General features: G+C 39.1%; 1 protein-coding gene across 5 annotated transcripts in view; it reads left to right on the forward strand.

Moving 5' to 3' along the window:
* The window catches only part of KBTBD3 (kelch repeat and BTB domain containing 3), a 77,418-nt gene that overhangs the window by 53,523 nt on the left and 7,411 nt on the right, over positions 1 to 16,484 (forward strand). For 4 of the 5 annotated variants that reach the window (XM_055547443.1, XM_055547445.1, XM_055547446.1 and 1 more), the window contains one exon: positions 12,055 to 12,299. In XM_055547443.1, the coding sequence (XP_055403418.1) occupies positions 12,079 to 12,299 (221 nt within the window). In that variant the 5' untranslated portion in view covers positions 12,055 to 12,078. Of the gene's footprint in view, positions 1 to 5,459; positions 5,604 to 12,054; positions 12,300 to 16,484 lie in introns of all 5 variants that reach the window. The other variant, XM_055547444.1, reaches the window with a different exon arrangement.

A 16,484-nucleotide genomic window follows, 5' to 3' on the forward strand; every position in this document is an offset into this window, starting at 1 on the left:
TGACTTAACAAAATTAAAGTTGTTTTTCATTAAAGTGGATTTTAAAAAATTGATACTCATTACCAGTACCACTGCACATGCATATCTGTCTCATTAGATAGTAAACTCTGTGAGAGTAAGAGCCTCATCTTTGTTACTTACTGCTGTATTCTTAGCAGTATTTCTAAATGTAAATCCAGTGGTATAATGCCAATCCTTCTTAAGTTTACTATATGTTCTGTATTACGTATAGAGTGAAACCCACACCCCCTTTCATGAGGTAAATACCCTGTTTACCACGTAAGCTTTCTTTAATCCTGTCCCCTGTCCTCAACTTTGTTTTTCTCCATAGGGCCATAATAACCCTTTTATCCATGGCTTTGCACTTACAACTTAATTTTTTTCTCTTGGAAATGTTGGTCTCACCTTCTTTGATAACAATTTTTCTTAACAGCTCAAGTACCATACTCATCAGAATGGTTTCCTCAGTCCTCCCCTCTCTATTCTGTCCTCTCCACTCTTGAAGCAAGTCTGAATGTTGTTCTTCCTCTGTGCATCCATAGTACTTGCTCATATTGCTTTTGTGACTCTTGTACAGGTTATCTGGGGCTTCACTGGTGGCTCAGATGGTAAAGAATCTGCCTGCAATGCAGGAGACCGGGGTTCAAGACCTGTGTCGGGAAGATCCCCTGGAGGAGAATGGCTACCCACTCCAATATTCTTGCCTGATCCCATGGACAGAGGAGCCTGACAGGCTACATACAGTTCACGGGGCTGCAAAAAGTTGGACACAATTGAGTGACTAACTTTCACAGTTTACTTATTTCTCACCACACTAGCCTATAAACCTGTAAGAGCAGGAATCCTGTACCTCATTTATTTTATATTCCCAATGTATGTGCAGGTTTGAAAACCAGAAGATTCAAATAAAAGTTTATAGAATAAGGAATATTAGTGTAGAGGCTGTTGCGGCAATTCAACCCCAGTCCAACCCCAAGTGAGAGTAATGAGAGCCTCACTAAAAGAATGACAAATAGGGAAGGAAAGAAGTGGTTTTAAAATGAATGTGTATCATTGGTGAAATATGACTTCCACTTGTCTGACTTGGAGAGTATAGAAGCTATTCATCTAGATGAGAATTAGAAAAATAATAAGAGTCATGGGGGGAGAAACCCTACATTGCTGTTATAGAGTATGGATGCTTCAGCCCGTGGCTAAACTTGGGAAACAAGCCAAGGATAACACCTTGACCTCATTGTGTTGTTGAGAAAATACTTTGATCCTTTGCACCACATTAACCCATGTCTGTCTGTCTGCCTAGTGCGAATCATGCTGGTGATTTGCTCTGTTATGCTCCCCTTTAGTGTGTATAAATACTCCCTGGCTCATCCTTACAAGTATTCCTTTCCATCATCATGGAGTCAGAAAGAGAAGGCTGGTTCATGTCTCCACCAGCTGTCTCTCTCCTCTTTCATTGATATTCCATATAAAACTATTGTGCAGTGATAGCTCTTATGCTCAACTTTCTCTTAAGCTCTCAGTTCAGTTCAGTTCAGTTGCTCAGTCCTGTCCGACTCTTTGTGACTCCATGAACTGCAGCACACCAGGCCTCCTTGTGCATCACCAACTCCTGGAGTTCACTCAAACTCACATCCATCGAGTCAGTGATGCCATCCAGCCATCTCATCCTCTGTCATCCCCTTCTCCTCCTGCCCCTAATCACTCCGAGCATCAGAGTCTTTTCCAATGAGTCAACTCTTTGTGTGAGGTGGCCAAAGTATTGGAGTTTCAGCTTTAGCATCAGTCCTTCCAAAGAACACCCAGGACTGATCTCGTTTAGAATGGAGTGGTTGGATCTCCCTTGCAGTCCGAGGGACTCTCAAGAGTCTTCTCCAACACCACAGTTGAAAAGCATCAGTTCTTTGGTGCTCAGCTTTCTTCACAGTTCAACTCTCACATCCATACATGACCACTGGAAAAACCATAGCCTTGACTAGACCGACCTTTGTTGGCAAAGTAATGTCTCTGCTTTTGAATATGCTATCTAGGTTGGTCATAACTTTCCTTGCAAGGAGTAAGTGTCTTAATTTCATGGCTGCAAACACCATCTGCAGATTTTGAAGCCCCGAAAAATAAAGTCTGACACTGTTTCCACTGTTTCCCCATCTATTTCCCATGAAGTGATGGGACCAGATGCCATGATCTTACTTTTTTGAATGTTGAGTTTTAAGCCAACTTTTTCACTCTCCACTTCCACTTTCATCAAGAGGCTTTTTAGTTCCTCTTCACCTTCTGCCATAAGGGTGGTGTCATCTGAATATCTGAGGTTATTGATATTTCTCCCGGCAATCTTGATTCCAGCTTGTGCTTCTTCCAGCCCAGCGTTTCTCATGATGTACTCTGCATATAAGTTAAATAAGCAGGGTGACAATATACAGCCTTGACATACTCCTTTTCCTATTTGGAACCAGTCTGTTGTTCCATGTCCAGTTCTAACTGTTGCTTCCTGACCTGCATACAGGTTTCTCAAGAGGCAGGTCAGGTGCTCTGGTATTCCATCTCTTTCAAATTTCCCACAGTTTATTGTGATCCACACAGTCAAAGGCTTTGGCATAATCAATAAAGCAGAAATAGATGTTTTTCTGGAACTCTTTTGCTTTTTCCATGATCCAGTGGATGTTGGCAATTTGATCTCTGGTTCCTCTGCCTTTTCTAAAACCAGCTTGAACATCAGGAAGTTCACGGTTCATGTATTGCCGAAGCCTGGCTTGGAGAATTTTGAGCATTAATTTACTAGCGTGTGAGATGAGTGCAATTGTGCTGTAATTTGAGCATTCTTTGGCATTGCCTTTCTTTGGGATTGGAATGAAAACTGACCTTTTCCACTCCTGTGGCCACTGCTGAGTTTTCCAAATTTGCTGGCATATTGAGTGCAGCACTTTCACAGCATAATGTTTCAGGATTTGAAATAGCTCAACTGGAATTCCATCACCTCCACTAGCTTTGTTCATAGTGATACTTTCTAAGGCCCACTTGACTTCACATTCCAGGATGTCTGGCTCTAGGTGAGTGATCACACCATCGTGATTATCTGGGTGGTGAGGATCTTTTTTGTACAGTTCTTCTGTGTATTCTTGCCATCTCTTTTTGATATCTTCTGCTTCTGTTAGGTCCATACCATTTCTGCCCTTTATCGAGCCCATCTTTGCAGGAAATGTTCCCGTGGTATCTCTAATTTTTTTGAAGAGATCTCTAGTCTTTCCCATTTTGTTGTTTTCCTCTATTTCTTTGCATTGATCACTGAGGAAGGCTTTCTTATCTTCCCTTGCTATTCTTTGGAACTCTGATGCTTATATCTTTCCTTTTCTCCTTTGCTTTTTGCATCTCTTCTTTTCACAGCTATTTGTAAGGCCTCCCCAGACAGCCATTTTGCTTGTTTGCGTTTCTTTTGCATGGAGATGGTCTTGATCCCTGTCTACTGTACAGTGTCACGAACCTCTGTCCATAGTTCATCAGGCACTCTTATCTATCAGATCTAGTCCCTTAAATCTATTTCTCACCTCCACTCTATAGTTGTAAGGGATTTGATTTAGGTCATACCTGAATGGTCTAGTGGTTTTCCCTGCTTTTTTTCAATTTAAGTCTGAATTTGGCAATAAGGAGTTCATGATCTGAGTCACAGTCAGCTCCCGGTCTTGTTTTTGCTGACTTTATAGAGCTTCTCCATCTTTGGCTGCAAAGAATATAATCATTCTGATTTCGGTGTTGACTATCTGGTGATGTCCCTGTGTAGAGTCTTCTCTTGTGTTGTTGGAAGAGGGTGTTTGCTCTGACGAGTGCGTTCTCTTGGCAAAACTCTATTAGTCTTTGCCCTGCTTCATTCCATATTCCAAGGCCAAATTTGCCTGTTACTACATGTGTTTCTTGACTTCCTACTTTTGCGTTCCAGTCCCCTATAATGAAAAGGACATCTTTTTTTCTTAAGCTCTAGGAATTATTAGAGAATGCAGTGAGTGGCACCCCACTCCAGTACTCTTGCCTGGAAAATCCCATGGATGGAGGAGGCTGGTGGGCTACAATCCATGGGATTGTGAAGAGTCGGACATGACTGAGCGAGTTCACTTTCACTTTTCACTCTGTTGCATTGGAGAAGGAAATGGCAACCCACTCCAGTGTTCTTGCCTGGAGAATCCCAAGGACCAAGGAGCCTGGTAGGCTGCTGTCTTTGGGGTCCCACAGAGTCAGACACGACTGAAGTGACTTAGCAGCAGCAGCAGCAGCAGGAATTATTAACTGCTTCTACTCTCCTTCCCCCATCACCTTATAAACATTTTGATTAATGTAGTTTAAATGATTTTTTTGACTTTTAAGTGGACTTCTAATAGAAAACTGGCTTCCCTGGTGGCTCAGATGGTAAAGAATCCACCTGCAAGGCAGGAGACCCAGGTGTGATCCCTGGGTCAAGAAGATCCCCTGGGGAAGGAAATGGCAACCTACTCCAGTATTTTTGCCTGGAAAAGCCCATGGACAGAGGAGCCTCGTGAGTTACAGTCCCTGGGTTACAAAGACTTGAACACAACTGAGTGAGTAAGCACACATGCACACACTAACTTTCATTTAGCACACAGTAAATGCTAAATTATGTATTACTTTTTAATCTCAGCAACACAACTAGATAAAGTTTATCCTTATTTTACAAATGAAGAAAATGAGAATCAAAGATTAGTAGTTACTTGCCTCAAATATATCACAAGTATATTACACAGCCAAAACTGGAACTCAAGTGTATCCTATTCTGTGTGTGTTAGTTGCTCAGTTGTTTCCCAGCTGTTTGCAACTCCATGGACTTTAGCCCACCAGTCTGCTCTGTACACAGAATTCTCCAGGCAAGAATACTGGAGTGTGTTGCCATTTCCTTCTCCAGGAGATCTTCCTGACCCAGGGATCAAACCTGGGTTTTCTGCGTTACAGGCATATTCTTTACAGTCTGAGCCACCAGGGAAGCCCATCCTATTCCAGAGCCCTGCTTCTATTTCATATTATGTCATAGCTCTGGGACGATATGATTTTGTAGTTATTCGAAAAGGAGGAAAAACATGCGTATTTTATAAACATAGTTTTACAAGTGACGTAAGAAGTATGCCTTGTGAGGTAAGGAATTACCATTGGGACAATAGCCATATGTACTTATTGGTACATGTATTTTGTACCCTACTCTAACTTGGAATATTTTTTTAATCCTAGATCAGATGTTACTAACGTTCTTTTTTGTTGTTGTTTTGTTTGGCCACAACATACGGCTTGGGGAAATGTTAGTTCCTCACCAAGGATTGAACCCAGGACCCAGCAGTGAAAGCACAGAGTCTTAACCATTTGGACTACTAGGGAATTAACCTCAACAGTCTTAAGTAAAGATTTGCACCACTGTGATGATTTTCTCTGTAGCTTACTTTAACTTGGAATATTCTTTTGCATCCTAGATCGGATTTATCAACATTCTTAAGATTTGCACTGTTGCATTGTTTGCACTGTTGTGATGACTTGGCACTGGGTGCCCAGACATTTGGTCAAATGGTTATTCTGGGTATGTCTGTGAGGATGTTTCTGGATAAGATTAATAACACGTGAGTAGATAGACTGAGTAAATTACTGTCACTTCTAATGCATGTGGGCCTCATCCAATCAGTTGAAGACCTGAATAGAACTTTAATCATTTCCTGCCTTTGGCCTTGAAATGAAAAAAGAATTTCTTCCTAGGTTTCCAGCCTGCCAGCTTTCAGAGTAGAACTGACACCATCAGCTGTCCTGGTTCTTAGGCCTTTGGATTCAAAGTGAATCTACACCATTGGCTGTTCTGAGTCTTTGACTAGCCAGCCATAATCTTGGGACCTCCACAATGTTATGAGCCAATTATGTGTATGACAACAGACTGGTTCAGAATAGGAAAAGGAGTATGTCAAGGCTATATATTGTCACCCTGCTTATTTAACTTATATGCAGAGTACATCATGAGAAGCACTGGGCTGGAAGAAGCACAAGCTGGAATCAAGATTGCTGGGAACAATATCAGTAACCTCACATATGCAGATGACACCACCCTTATGGCGGAAGGTGAAGAGGAACTAAACAGCCTCTTGATGAAAGTGAAAGTGGAGAGTGAAAAAGGTGGCTTAAAGCTCAACATTCAAAAAACAAAGATCATGGCATCCGGTCCCATCACTTCATGGGAAATAGATGGGGAAACAGTGTCAGCCTTTATTTTTGGGGGCTCCAAAATCACTGCAGATGGTGATTGCAGCCATGAAATTGAAAGACGCTTACTCCTTGCAAGGAAAGTTATGACCAACCTAGATGGCATATTCAAAAGCAGAGACATTACTTGGCCAACAAAGGTCGGTCTAGTCAAGGCTATGGTTTTTCCACTGGTCATGTATGAATGTGAGAGTTGGACTGTGAAGAAAGCTGAGCACCAAAGAATTGATGCTTTTGAAGTGTGGTGTTAGAGAAGACTCTTGAGAGTCCCTTGGACTGCAAGGAAATCCAACCAGTCCATCCTAAAGGAGATCAGTCCTGGGTGCTCATTAGAAGGACTGATGCTGAAGCTGGAATTCCAATACTTTGGCCACCTCATGCGAAGAGTTGACTTATTGGAAAAGACTCTGATGCTGGGAGGGATTGGAGGCAGGAGGAGAGGGGGATGACAGAGGATGAGATGGCTAGATGGCATCACGGACTTGATGGACATGAGTTTGGGTAAACTCCGAGAGTTGGTGATGGACAGAGAGGCCTGGCGTACTGCAATTCATGGGGTCTCAAAGAGTCGGACACGACTGAGCACCTGAACTGATATACATATATACTATATTTACATACACGAATATACATATACACACACAACCCACACAGATATCACATGTATACCAGTAGTTATATATATAACAAATAGCCTTATAGCCAAATATATAGCCTATTGGTTTTTTTTCTCTGAAGAACTCTAATACAACTGTTTTCTGTTTTATGTTTCTTTGGAGCCCAAGCCTTTTACTGTCTTTCTCCTTTTATGACACTTCATTCTTTGTGTTTATTTGTCTGTGAGCTCAATTTTATTGACAACAAATATTCTCAGTTCTTTTCCTCAAAATGGCAGGCTCACTTCTTTCACTTTTGAGCATATCTGCCAAATATGCAAGATAGAATAGCCATAATGTGTCTGTCATTTGACATTCCGTATAAATGGTAGCTGCATCTGTGCTTTTCCTCAAGACGGCGTAGTTCTTGGGCACGTAGCACAAGTGCTCTATATGGGCTTCCCATTTTGTCACACGGAATTAAAAAGATGTATCCTTAAGGAGCAAGCTTTAATAAAATCCAGAATTTTTAGCGCTTCACTAAGGACAGTTTTAAGTGAAGTTGACTTTTTCCCCCTTCCGAGTGCTTGGGGTGAAGAATAGAATAAATAGGTGTATTCCTTGATGGTAGCAATTTCAATCACATTTCTTTTGTACTATCAGTGCAAGTGTCAGAATAGTGAGAAAAGCAACTACTTAATGTTTGTATGAAAATTGTTTTAATTTCACAGACTCCTGAGAAGGTTTCAGGGACCTTTGGTGGTCCATGCGCTACATTTGAGAAACAGTTTGAGATACTGTCTCACAGAATAGACATGGTTGCTGATGATGAATCTGAGTTATACTTGACCTTCTTTCTCTCCCTTCTTGTGATTTTTTTTTTCACGATTTGTCAGCAACTGAAGTTCCATCAGATGCCTGTAGCATCTCTCTAAAGGAGAGTGGCAGAACAAATTTACCATTTGTTCCTTCGTATTGTATGTCTTGCATCTGCTTTGTTTGATCTTTGAAATTTGAAACTAGTAATGTCCTTTGAGACTTTATTTCCTAGATGACAACAGTAAGGTTCTAAGATATGGGGGTCAGAGAGAAAACAATAGCAACCTGGAAACAAAGCTTTGACCTGGCTAGAGTAAAATCATAATTATTGGCACTCACATTTAGAGCCATTCCTTGAATATGTTTTTTTCCAGGGCTATTTCTCATCATTACTGTGCCTTTCAGCTTGTAAGCATCCGCTTTGGAATTTTCTTAAATTCAGATTTACAACATTTGGTAATAACATTGAATCTGTGAGGCATGCAGAAAGTGAGGCATGCTGTCAGAATCAGAAACAATTCTACTTCCCAAGACTGTAATCATCCAATTTGAAACTCTTTGCATACTGGCAATATATTAAAGCATGTGTAGCAGGCACAGAAATGAAAATGGAAGTTTACTATAGGAATCCTCAATTTATGACATGTCATGATCCTGTACCTAAATCTGCAGAATGGGGCATCCATTTTTTATACCCTTAAAGATACTGTTTTTGAAAGTTTCCCTTTTTTCTTTTTCTTTTATTTTTTATTTTTTTTTAATTTTATTTTATTTTTAGACTTTACATAACTGTATTAGTTTTGCCAAATATCAAAATGAATCCGCCACAGGTATACATGTGTTCCCCATCCTGAACCCTCCTCCCTCCTCCCTCCCCATTCCATCCCTCTGGGTCGTCCCAGTGCACCAGCCCCAAGCATCCAGTATCGTGCATCGAACCTGGACTGGCAACTCATTTCATACATGATATTTTACATGTTTCAATGCCATTCTCCCAAATCTTCCCACCCTCTCCCTCTCCCACAGAGTGCATAAGACTGTTCTATACATCAGTGTCTCTTTTGCTGTCTCGTACACAGGGTTATTGTTACCATCTTTCTAAATTCCATATATATGTGTTAGTATACTGTATTGGTGTTTTTCTTTCTGGCTTACTTCACTCTGCATAATAGGCTCCAGTTTCTCCACCTCATTAGAACTGATTCAAATGTATTCTTTTTAATGGCCGAGTAATACTCCATTGTGTATATGTACCACAGCTTTCTTATGCATTCATCTGCTGATGGACATCTAGATTGCTTCCATGTCCTGGCTATTATAAACAGTGCTGCGATGAACACTGGGGTACTCGTGTCTCTTTCCCTTCTGGTTTCCTCAGTGTGTATGCCCAGCAGTGGGATTGCTGGATCATAAGGCAGGTCTATTTCCAGTTTTTTAAGGAATCTCCACACTGTTCTCCATAGTGGCTGTACTAGTTTGCATTCCCACCAACAGTGTAAGAGGGTTCCCTTTTCTCCACACCCTCTCCAGCATTTATTACTTGTAGACTTTTGGATCGCAGCCATTCTGACTGGTGTGAAATGGTACCTCATAGTGGTTTTGATTTGCATTTCTCTGATAATGAGTGATGTTGAGCATCTTTTCATCTGTTTGTTAGCCATCTGTATGTCTTCTTTGGAGAAATGTCTATTTAGTTCTTTGGCCCATTTTTTGATTGGGTCATGTATTTTTCTGGAGTTGAGCTGTAGGAGTTGCTTGTATATTCTCGAGATTAGTTGTTTGTCAGTTGCTTCATTTGCTATTATCTTCTCCCATTCTGAAGGCTGTCTTTTCACCTTGCTAATAGTTTCCTTTGATGTGCAGAAGCTTTTAAGGTTAATTAGGTCCCATTTGTTTATTTTTGCTTTTATTTCCAATATTCTGGGAGGTGGGTCATAGAGGATCCTGCTGTGATGTATGTCAGAGAGTGTTTTGCCTATGTTCTCCTCTAGGAGTTTTATAGTTTCTGGTCTTACGTTTAGATCTTTAATCCATTTTGAGTTTATTTTTGTGTATGGTGTTAGAAAGTGTTCTAGTTTCATTCTTTTTTCATCTCTACCTATTTGATTTACATATTCTTTCATTTCCACAAAGTTCACTCCCACCTTCATTCTTAATATATTTCCTTCCTTATAGTTACTCAGAACACTCTCACAAAATGACTGCAGGTAACTTATTTTTCTAATACTTACTGCAAATTACATCATATTACTGCCTCCTGCACATGTGTGCACACACACTCTTAACACAGGCACATTATTTTATAGTACATCAGCTAGTCAGTAACTTTCTATGATGATGGAAATACTCCTTATTTCCTGTATAATACAGTACACTGCAGTAATCATTAGCCACATGTATTAGTGTTCTCCAGAGAAACAGAGCCAATTGGAGGGAAGATAGATTGATTTACTCTGTAGAGTTAGCTTATATGCTTATGGAAGCTAAGCAGTCCTAACATCAGAAAACTGGTCCTACTAGTAAAATTAGCAGGAAAGTTGTAATCCAAGTTTTAGTCCAAAGGAAGGAGAAGTCTGATACTCCAACTTAAAGACAGTCTGGCAGACAGAAAAAATTCTTTCTTACTGGACCTTTTGTTCTTTGCAGGCCTTTAATGGATTCAGTGAGTTCCACTCACATTAAGTAAAGCAACCTGCTTTCCTCAGTCTGCTGATTCAGATGTTAGTCTCATCCAAAAACACCTTCACAGACATACCCAGATAAAATGTTTAGCCAAATATCTGGGTACCCCCATGGCCCAATCAAGTTGACACAAAAAAGTAACCACCATATTACATATAGCTACTGACTACTTAAAATATGGCTATACCAAGGAACTAAACTTCTATTTAAATTTAAATAGTTTAAATGTAAATTGGTATACATGGCTCATGCTTACTACTTTGGATAACACAGAGATGAGCTTTGCTTGATGTTGTAGGACAATTCAGACTACTTCTCCAGCGTCTAGCTTTCACCTGGGCTTGAAACTCCTCCTATAGACCACAGCTACCATGTAAGAAGTCTAGCTACCCTGAGACTGCCATGCTATGAGGAAGTATTGCTTTGGCCACCTCCTGCGAAGAGTTGACTCATTGAAAAAGACTCTGATGCTGGGAGGGATTGGGGGCAGGAGGAGAAGGGGACGACAGAGGATGAGATGGCTGGATGGCATCACTGACTCGATGGACATGAGTTTGAGTGAACTCCGGAAGTTGATGATGGACAGGGAGGCCTGGCATGCTGCGATTCATGGGGTCGCAAAGAGTCGGACACAACTGAGCAACTGAACTGAACTGAACTGATGGAGAGAGTGCATCAAGAGGGGGAGAGAGCCCTGTCTGTTCTAGCTGTCCATCCCATATGAAGGAGATGGGAGTGAGGAAATCATACTGGACCTCTCACCCAGGTTAATCAGGCCTTCAGGTGAGCTGCCATCTGACTCTGACCCGATCAGGCCTTCAGCTAGAGCTGCCACCCTACTGACCATATGAAAGCCTGCAAAGAAGAAGCTCCATCTAACCCTGCAGAACCATGAGAGACTAAGTTGTCTTAAACCACTAAGTTTTGGGGTGATTTGCAAAGCAGTAAATAACCAGAACAGAAATATGCTAAGGACTCAAGGTTTCCTATTTCTCTGACTCACCTAGATCCCAGTCTTACTGTCTTGCTGTTTCCTACTTTCTTGCTTTTTGTGGTATAAACTTTTATGCTCAAAACTAAATTTGTGGTTTGGGAAAGTCAGTTAATCTGGCCTTCAACTATCTTGGATTTCTGACCTCACTTAAAAGGCTTTCTTACTTTCAAATAGGACAGCTTGAACCAATGTTGACTTTTCCTTCCTTACTAAAGGCCATAGCCAGTTAATTTAACACCCTTTTCTTTTTCAACCAGTCATTTTTTAAAAGTGTAATCCCAGAAGACATGTACCTGTGCTTCAATATCAACATTTTAACATCTGGTTTGCTACCAGAAGGAAAAGGATGGGAGCGGAGAGGGGTGTGTTGGATAGATACTCAAATGATACCTGCTTATAAAAGCTATACCACTTATATGTAACAAGACTAGACATGTAGTCAGATTCTATGTCAGGTTTTAATACAACTTATAATTGTACTATTTAATGCAATTATACAGCCTCGAACTTTATTACTAAATAACATACTTTTTAATTTCAGTGAGCTCAATATAAAAATTTAAAAGGAATTTACTGTTAAATGTCATGAAAACAAGTGTGTGGGACAAGATTTACCATTATGATTGTTTTTAGTGAGCATTTTTTTGTGATTTACACTAAGAGGGCGAATTTTAGATCTGAAAATTCATTAAGACTGCTACATCAGTGATTTGTTTTTTTTTTTCCTTCTAGTTCTAAGAACAGATAGAAGTGGCTATGGATAATTCATATGATTTCAATCAAAAAGGCTCATGTAATGGAATTCCATCTGAGAAGAAAAACAACTTCCTTGTGTCAGAAGATCATGGACAGAAAATCTTAAGTATACTACAGAATTTTCGAGAACAAAATATCTTTTATGATTTCAAAATAATCATGAAAGATGAAATAATCCCATGTCATCGTTGTGTGTTAGCAGCATGCAGTGACTTTTTCAGGTACTTTTACCTTGTCTGTCTATCCCTCAGATTTTATGATACCACTAATTAAGTTATTTTTATGACTGTAACTGAGTTTTTCCCCTACAGAGTATGGAATAGTAATCTTTAATACTTAAAAAGAGATACTTAGAACCTAGATTAACTAATGATTTTTTTAATATGAAAATATAAGAATACCTTTTTTAAAGCTCAAGTCTTCCCAGGCTAGGATTTCCCAAAGTTAAACATTAGTCCTTACTGTTCTGGAAAAACAAATTGTTTTGATGTGGGGTCAGTTTTGTTTGGGAGGTCCCCTGCACTGTATAATTTGGCAAAAGAGAAAAGGATAGACTGAGCAGAAATGGAAGCCAAGCTCAAAGAAAATGAGGCATCTGAGAAAAAAATACGTTTTGGACATGGGTTGTATCCCATGGATTGTCCAGGGAAGAGGTACTCTAATGCGGAGAGTTTCTCTTCTCTTTAGCCTGGATCATCCTAAAGTGGGGAGAAGTACTTCCAGAGCCATTTCTGGAGAGCACTCAACTTGTTTTGATTCTGAGTATAATTCTGTTCCCCAAGTAAATCATCCTACAAGGAATGCACTAGTCATAACACTGTTAGAATCCACTATGACAACAGTGGGTTTCTGATTCTTCGTGGTTAAGGGTCAGACACATGACCTTAGTATTGTGGTAACTGTATGAAGGTAATACCTCTGAGACCTATTCGTCAGACAGGCAAACCTCTCTTGCTGACGTCCTGACCTTCAGGCCTCCTAGTCATATTTTAATAAACTTAAATCTTAAGTGCAATATTTTGTATTAAGTTCAGTTTCAGAAGCAATTCTAAGTAAGCAGAGTTTAAATCTCTAACAAACTTGATAAAAGAAGAGCAAGATATAAGATACAAAAACATCTAGATACAAGTTAACGTATACTGGTTTTAATCCTTAATTTAACTCTTGTTTTACTACCAACATATAATTAAACCATACCCTTATTGCTCAAGATTAAATCTTACAGGTTGTACTTCATTCAGCAAGTTTATTGATATCTACTACTCACTAAACACCTTTTTTTTTTTTTTTTTTTGACTCTCCTATGTGGCATGTGGGATCTTCATTACCTGATGAGGGATCAAACCATGCCCCCTGCATTGGAAGCATAGTCTTATCCACTTGACCACCAGTGGAAGTCACTAAACACCAGTTTCTCTAGGGTTTCCTGCTTTGAATTTGAGAGCAGTGGCTCAGTGCTACATCACAATTTACTGAGGACAAGGGGAACTACACCTTTTACTAGCTTTTTGCCTAACTAGACTATATGTCTTCAGGTATTCTTCTCATTTCTTCTCTCAGGTAACCTAAGTTATTCTTCAGCCTCCACTGGGGCCCTAACTGGCCTTATGCTCTCCCATTTTCAGATTCCACTAGTTTCTTTCCACTTCCCTTTGAATTCAGTTTTTCTTCCAAGGAACTCTTTTTTGTTCCCTTATCCTTCATATCACCTCTTCATTAGAGGAAGCAATACAGTATAATAGGTAAGTATTTGGCCTCTTTATACACATGCCCTAAATCTAAATTCCAGCTCCATCACTTATTAGACTGAACTTAGGTAACTTAGCCTCTTTATGTATCAGTTTCTTTATTTGTAAAAAATTAGGATAAGACAAATAGGACCTAGCTCATAAAGTCATTAGTGAGAGTTGAATGAAATAACATATATGCAATGATTAGGTCAGTCTTCCCTGGTATCTTGGTAAAGAATCCACCTGCCAATGCAGGAGAGGCAGGTTCAATCTCTCGGTCAGGAAGATCCCATGGAAAAGGAAATGGCAACCCACTCTAGTATTCCTGCCTGGGAAATCCCATGGACAGAGGAGCCTGGTGGGCTATGGTCCATGGGGTTGCAGTGAGTCAGACACTAGAAACTAAATAACAACAATTGATTAGTGTCCACTACTTTCAGTTATTATTGTTGAATTTAATTGTTATTAAGTTGAATTTTGTATTATTTATTAATATTATTAGCTGACTTTTTTTTAGCTGAACTTATTTCCAAATCTAGCCAAAAAATGGAAATAATTTGGTATGAACATGCAGTTTTTTTCCTTATAAAGTTTGCATGTTAACAAAATAAGAAGTTCATGTGAGCATTTGAATTGGCAGTCTTCTACTCTTTATGTTGGAGTTATGCCTACAGCTTAGCTTTTTAGGGATCTGTTTTCAATTTTTAAAAATTACTGTTAAAAACAGTGTTTTTAAAAATTTGTACCTGTTCTGAAGTAAAACAAATGACAATTTTATAATGACCTGAATCTTTTATGATATATAATATTTTACTAAATGAGTATATAGTTCACATAAAAATGTGTATAAATGTAGTTAGAAGGTCTATATAATTTACGCTCTTGTAGATAAGGCCACTGAGTCATAATTTTGTGTTATGATCAAACTCACTGGAGTATTGGGCTATAAACTTACAGGAATATTGGGGTATATAAAATTAAAAATAGCAGAAAAGTACACAGTGCATGGTAAATGCCCTTTATAATGTTTTTGAAAAATGAAAATTATGATTGAAATATAAAGTCCCTGGAGACAAGATTCAAAAACAAGCACACTATTGTATAACCAGTTTATGATAACACAGTAAATTTGAGATGGAAGTTAACTGAACACTTTAAAGATGAATAGGATGAAGTATATAAATATGATATTACATGTCTTCTCAGAGACAGTGTGGAAGCTGATGGTAAATTAGGAATGCATATGATTTTAGAAAACTTTTTTTCCTTAAAATGATAGTAACAGCTAATGTGCTCAGTTGCAATGCAATCCCATGGGCTGTAGCTCACCAGGCTTCTCTGTCCATGGAGTTTTTCAGGCAGGAATACTAGACTGGGCTGCCATTTCCTACTCCAATAACAGCTAATATTTTGCATCAGTTAACTTAGTTGTTCCTCTCATAACTCTGTGGCATAGGTACTACTAGTATCCGCATTTTCAGAAGAATTTGAAGTACGATTAAGTTGTTAGCTCCCCAAGGTCACACAGTTAATAAGGCAGCCCTGTCTAGAGGCCACACTCTTATTATTACCTTAAACTGACTATAGATATCTTAATAATCTAATATGATTATCACCACAGGTTAATGTTTCTAAGTTGATCACATTGAAATATATATGTGGAATATGTATAAATTTTTGTAACCATGTTTATTTGTTATTATATTAAGAAGTATTGAATATCCCTGTTAGAAAGGAGCTTTATCATCCTTTTCCTAAGGAGTGTTCTGTATTTGGAAGCCTCCTCATATTTTTCAGGTGGACACTAGTGTTTCTTTAGTAGCTTTAGTTACTCTCTAGAATAGACTTTAATAATGAAATTTAGTTTTCCCCCAGTACTACTTGGGGGCTTCCCTCATAGCTCAGATGGTAAAGAAACCACCTACAGTGCTGGAGATGTGGGTTTGAAACCTGGGTTGGGAAGATACCCTGGAGGAAGAAATGGCAACCCACCCCAGTATTCTTACCTGGGAAATCCCATGGAAGAGGAGCCTGGCGGGCTGCAGTCCATGCAGTTGAAAAGAGTCTTAACACGCTAACCAACTAAGCATGCCTGCAGAGTACTTGGGCACTGCTCACAAAGGTATCCTGGACAATCAATACCGGTACAAAAACAAACCAATGTTAAACCAGGCCCAAAGTCAGATGATCTTTAGTCTTAATGAATGTTCAACTGGCAATCTTTAGTTCTTTGTTGTAGTCCTTTCCTCTTTAACCTTAATTTTTATTTGCAGTTCTACTGAAAACCATGTTAATGGGTTTGTTTAAAGTGTAAAAATTAGTAACTCTGGATATAAAGTTAATTAAGGATGGATGGCAATATTGTTCTTACCAAAGCCAGTCATGAAATATTCTTAGTCTCCTGCCTAAACATTTCCAAATAATTTATACTTGTGCTTAAAATGAGCCAAAAATGTTCCCAGTTTCTTAGAGTGGCATCAACATTACCAGGTGGGGATAATATATATGTAAGTTTATCCTGTATTTTAAGTAATTTTAGTTATCACCTGCAGAGTTGATACTAAATTAATCCATAGGTAAATAAATTCAGCCATTAGATTTTACCCCAATTTTGTGAATAATGTATAAGAACATCAAATCAGACACAAAATTTGAATCTTTTTATAGCCTTTGGAT

Source organism: Bubalus kerabau, chromosome 15, assembly GCF_029407905.1.
Source record: "Bubalus kerabau isolate K-KA32 ecotype Philippines breed swamp buffalo chromosome 15, PCC_UOA_SB_1v2, whole genome shotgun sequence".
NCBI lineage: Eukaryota > Metazoa > Chordata > Mammalia > Artiodactyla > Bovidae > Bubalus > Bubalus kerabau.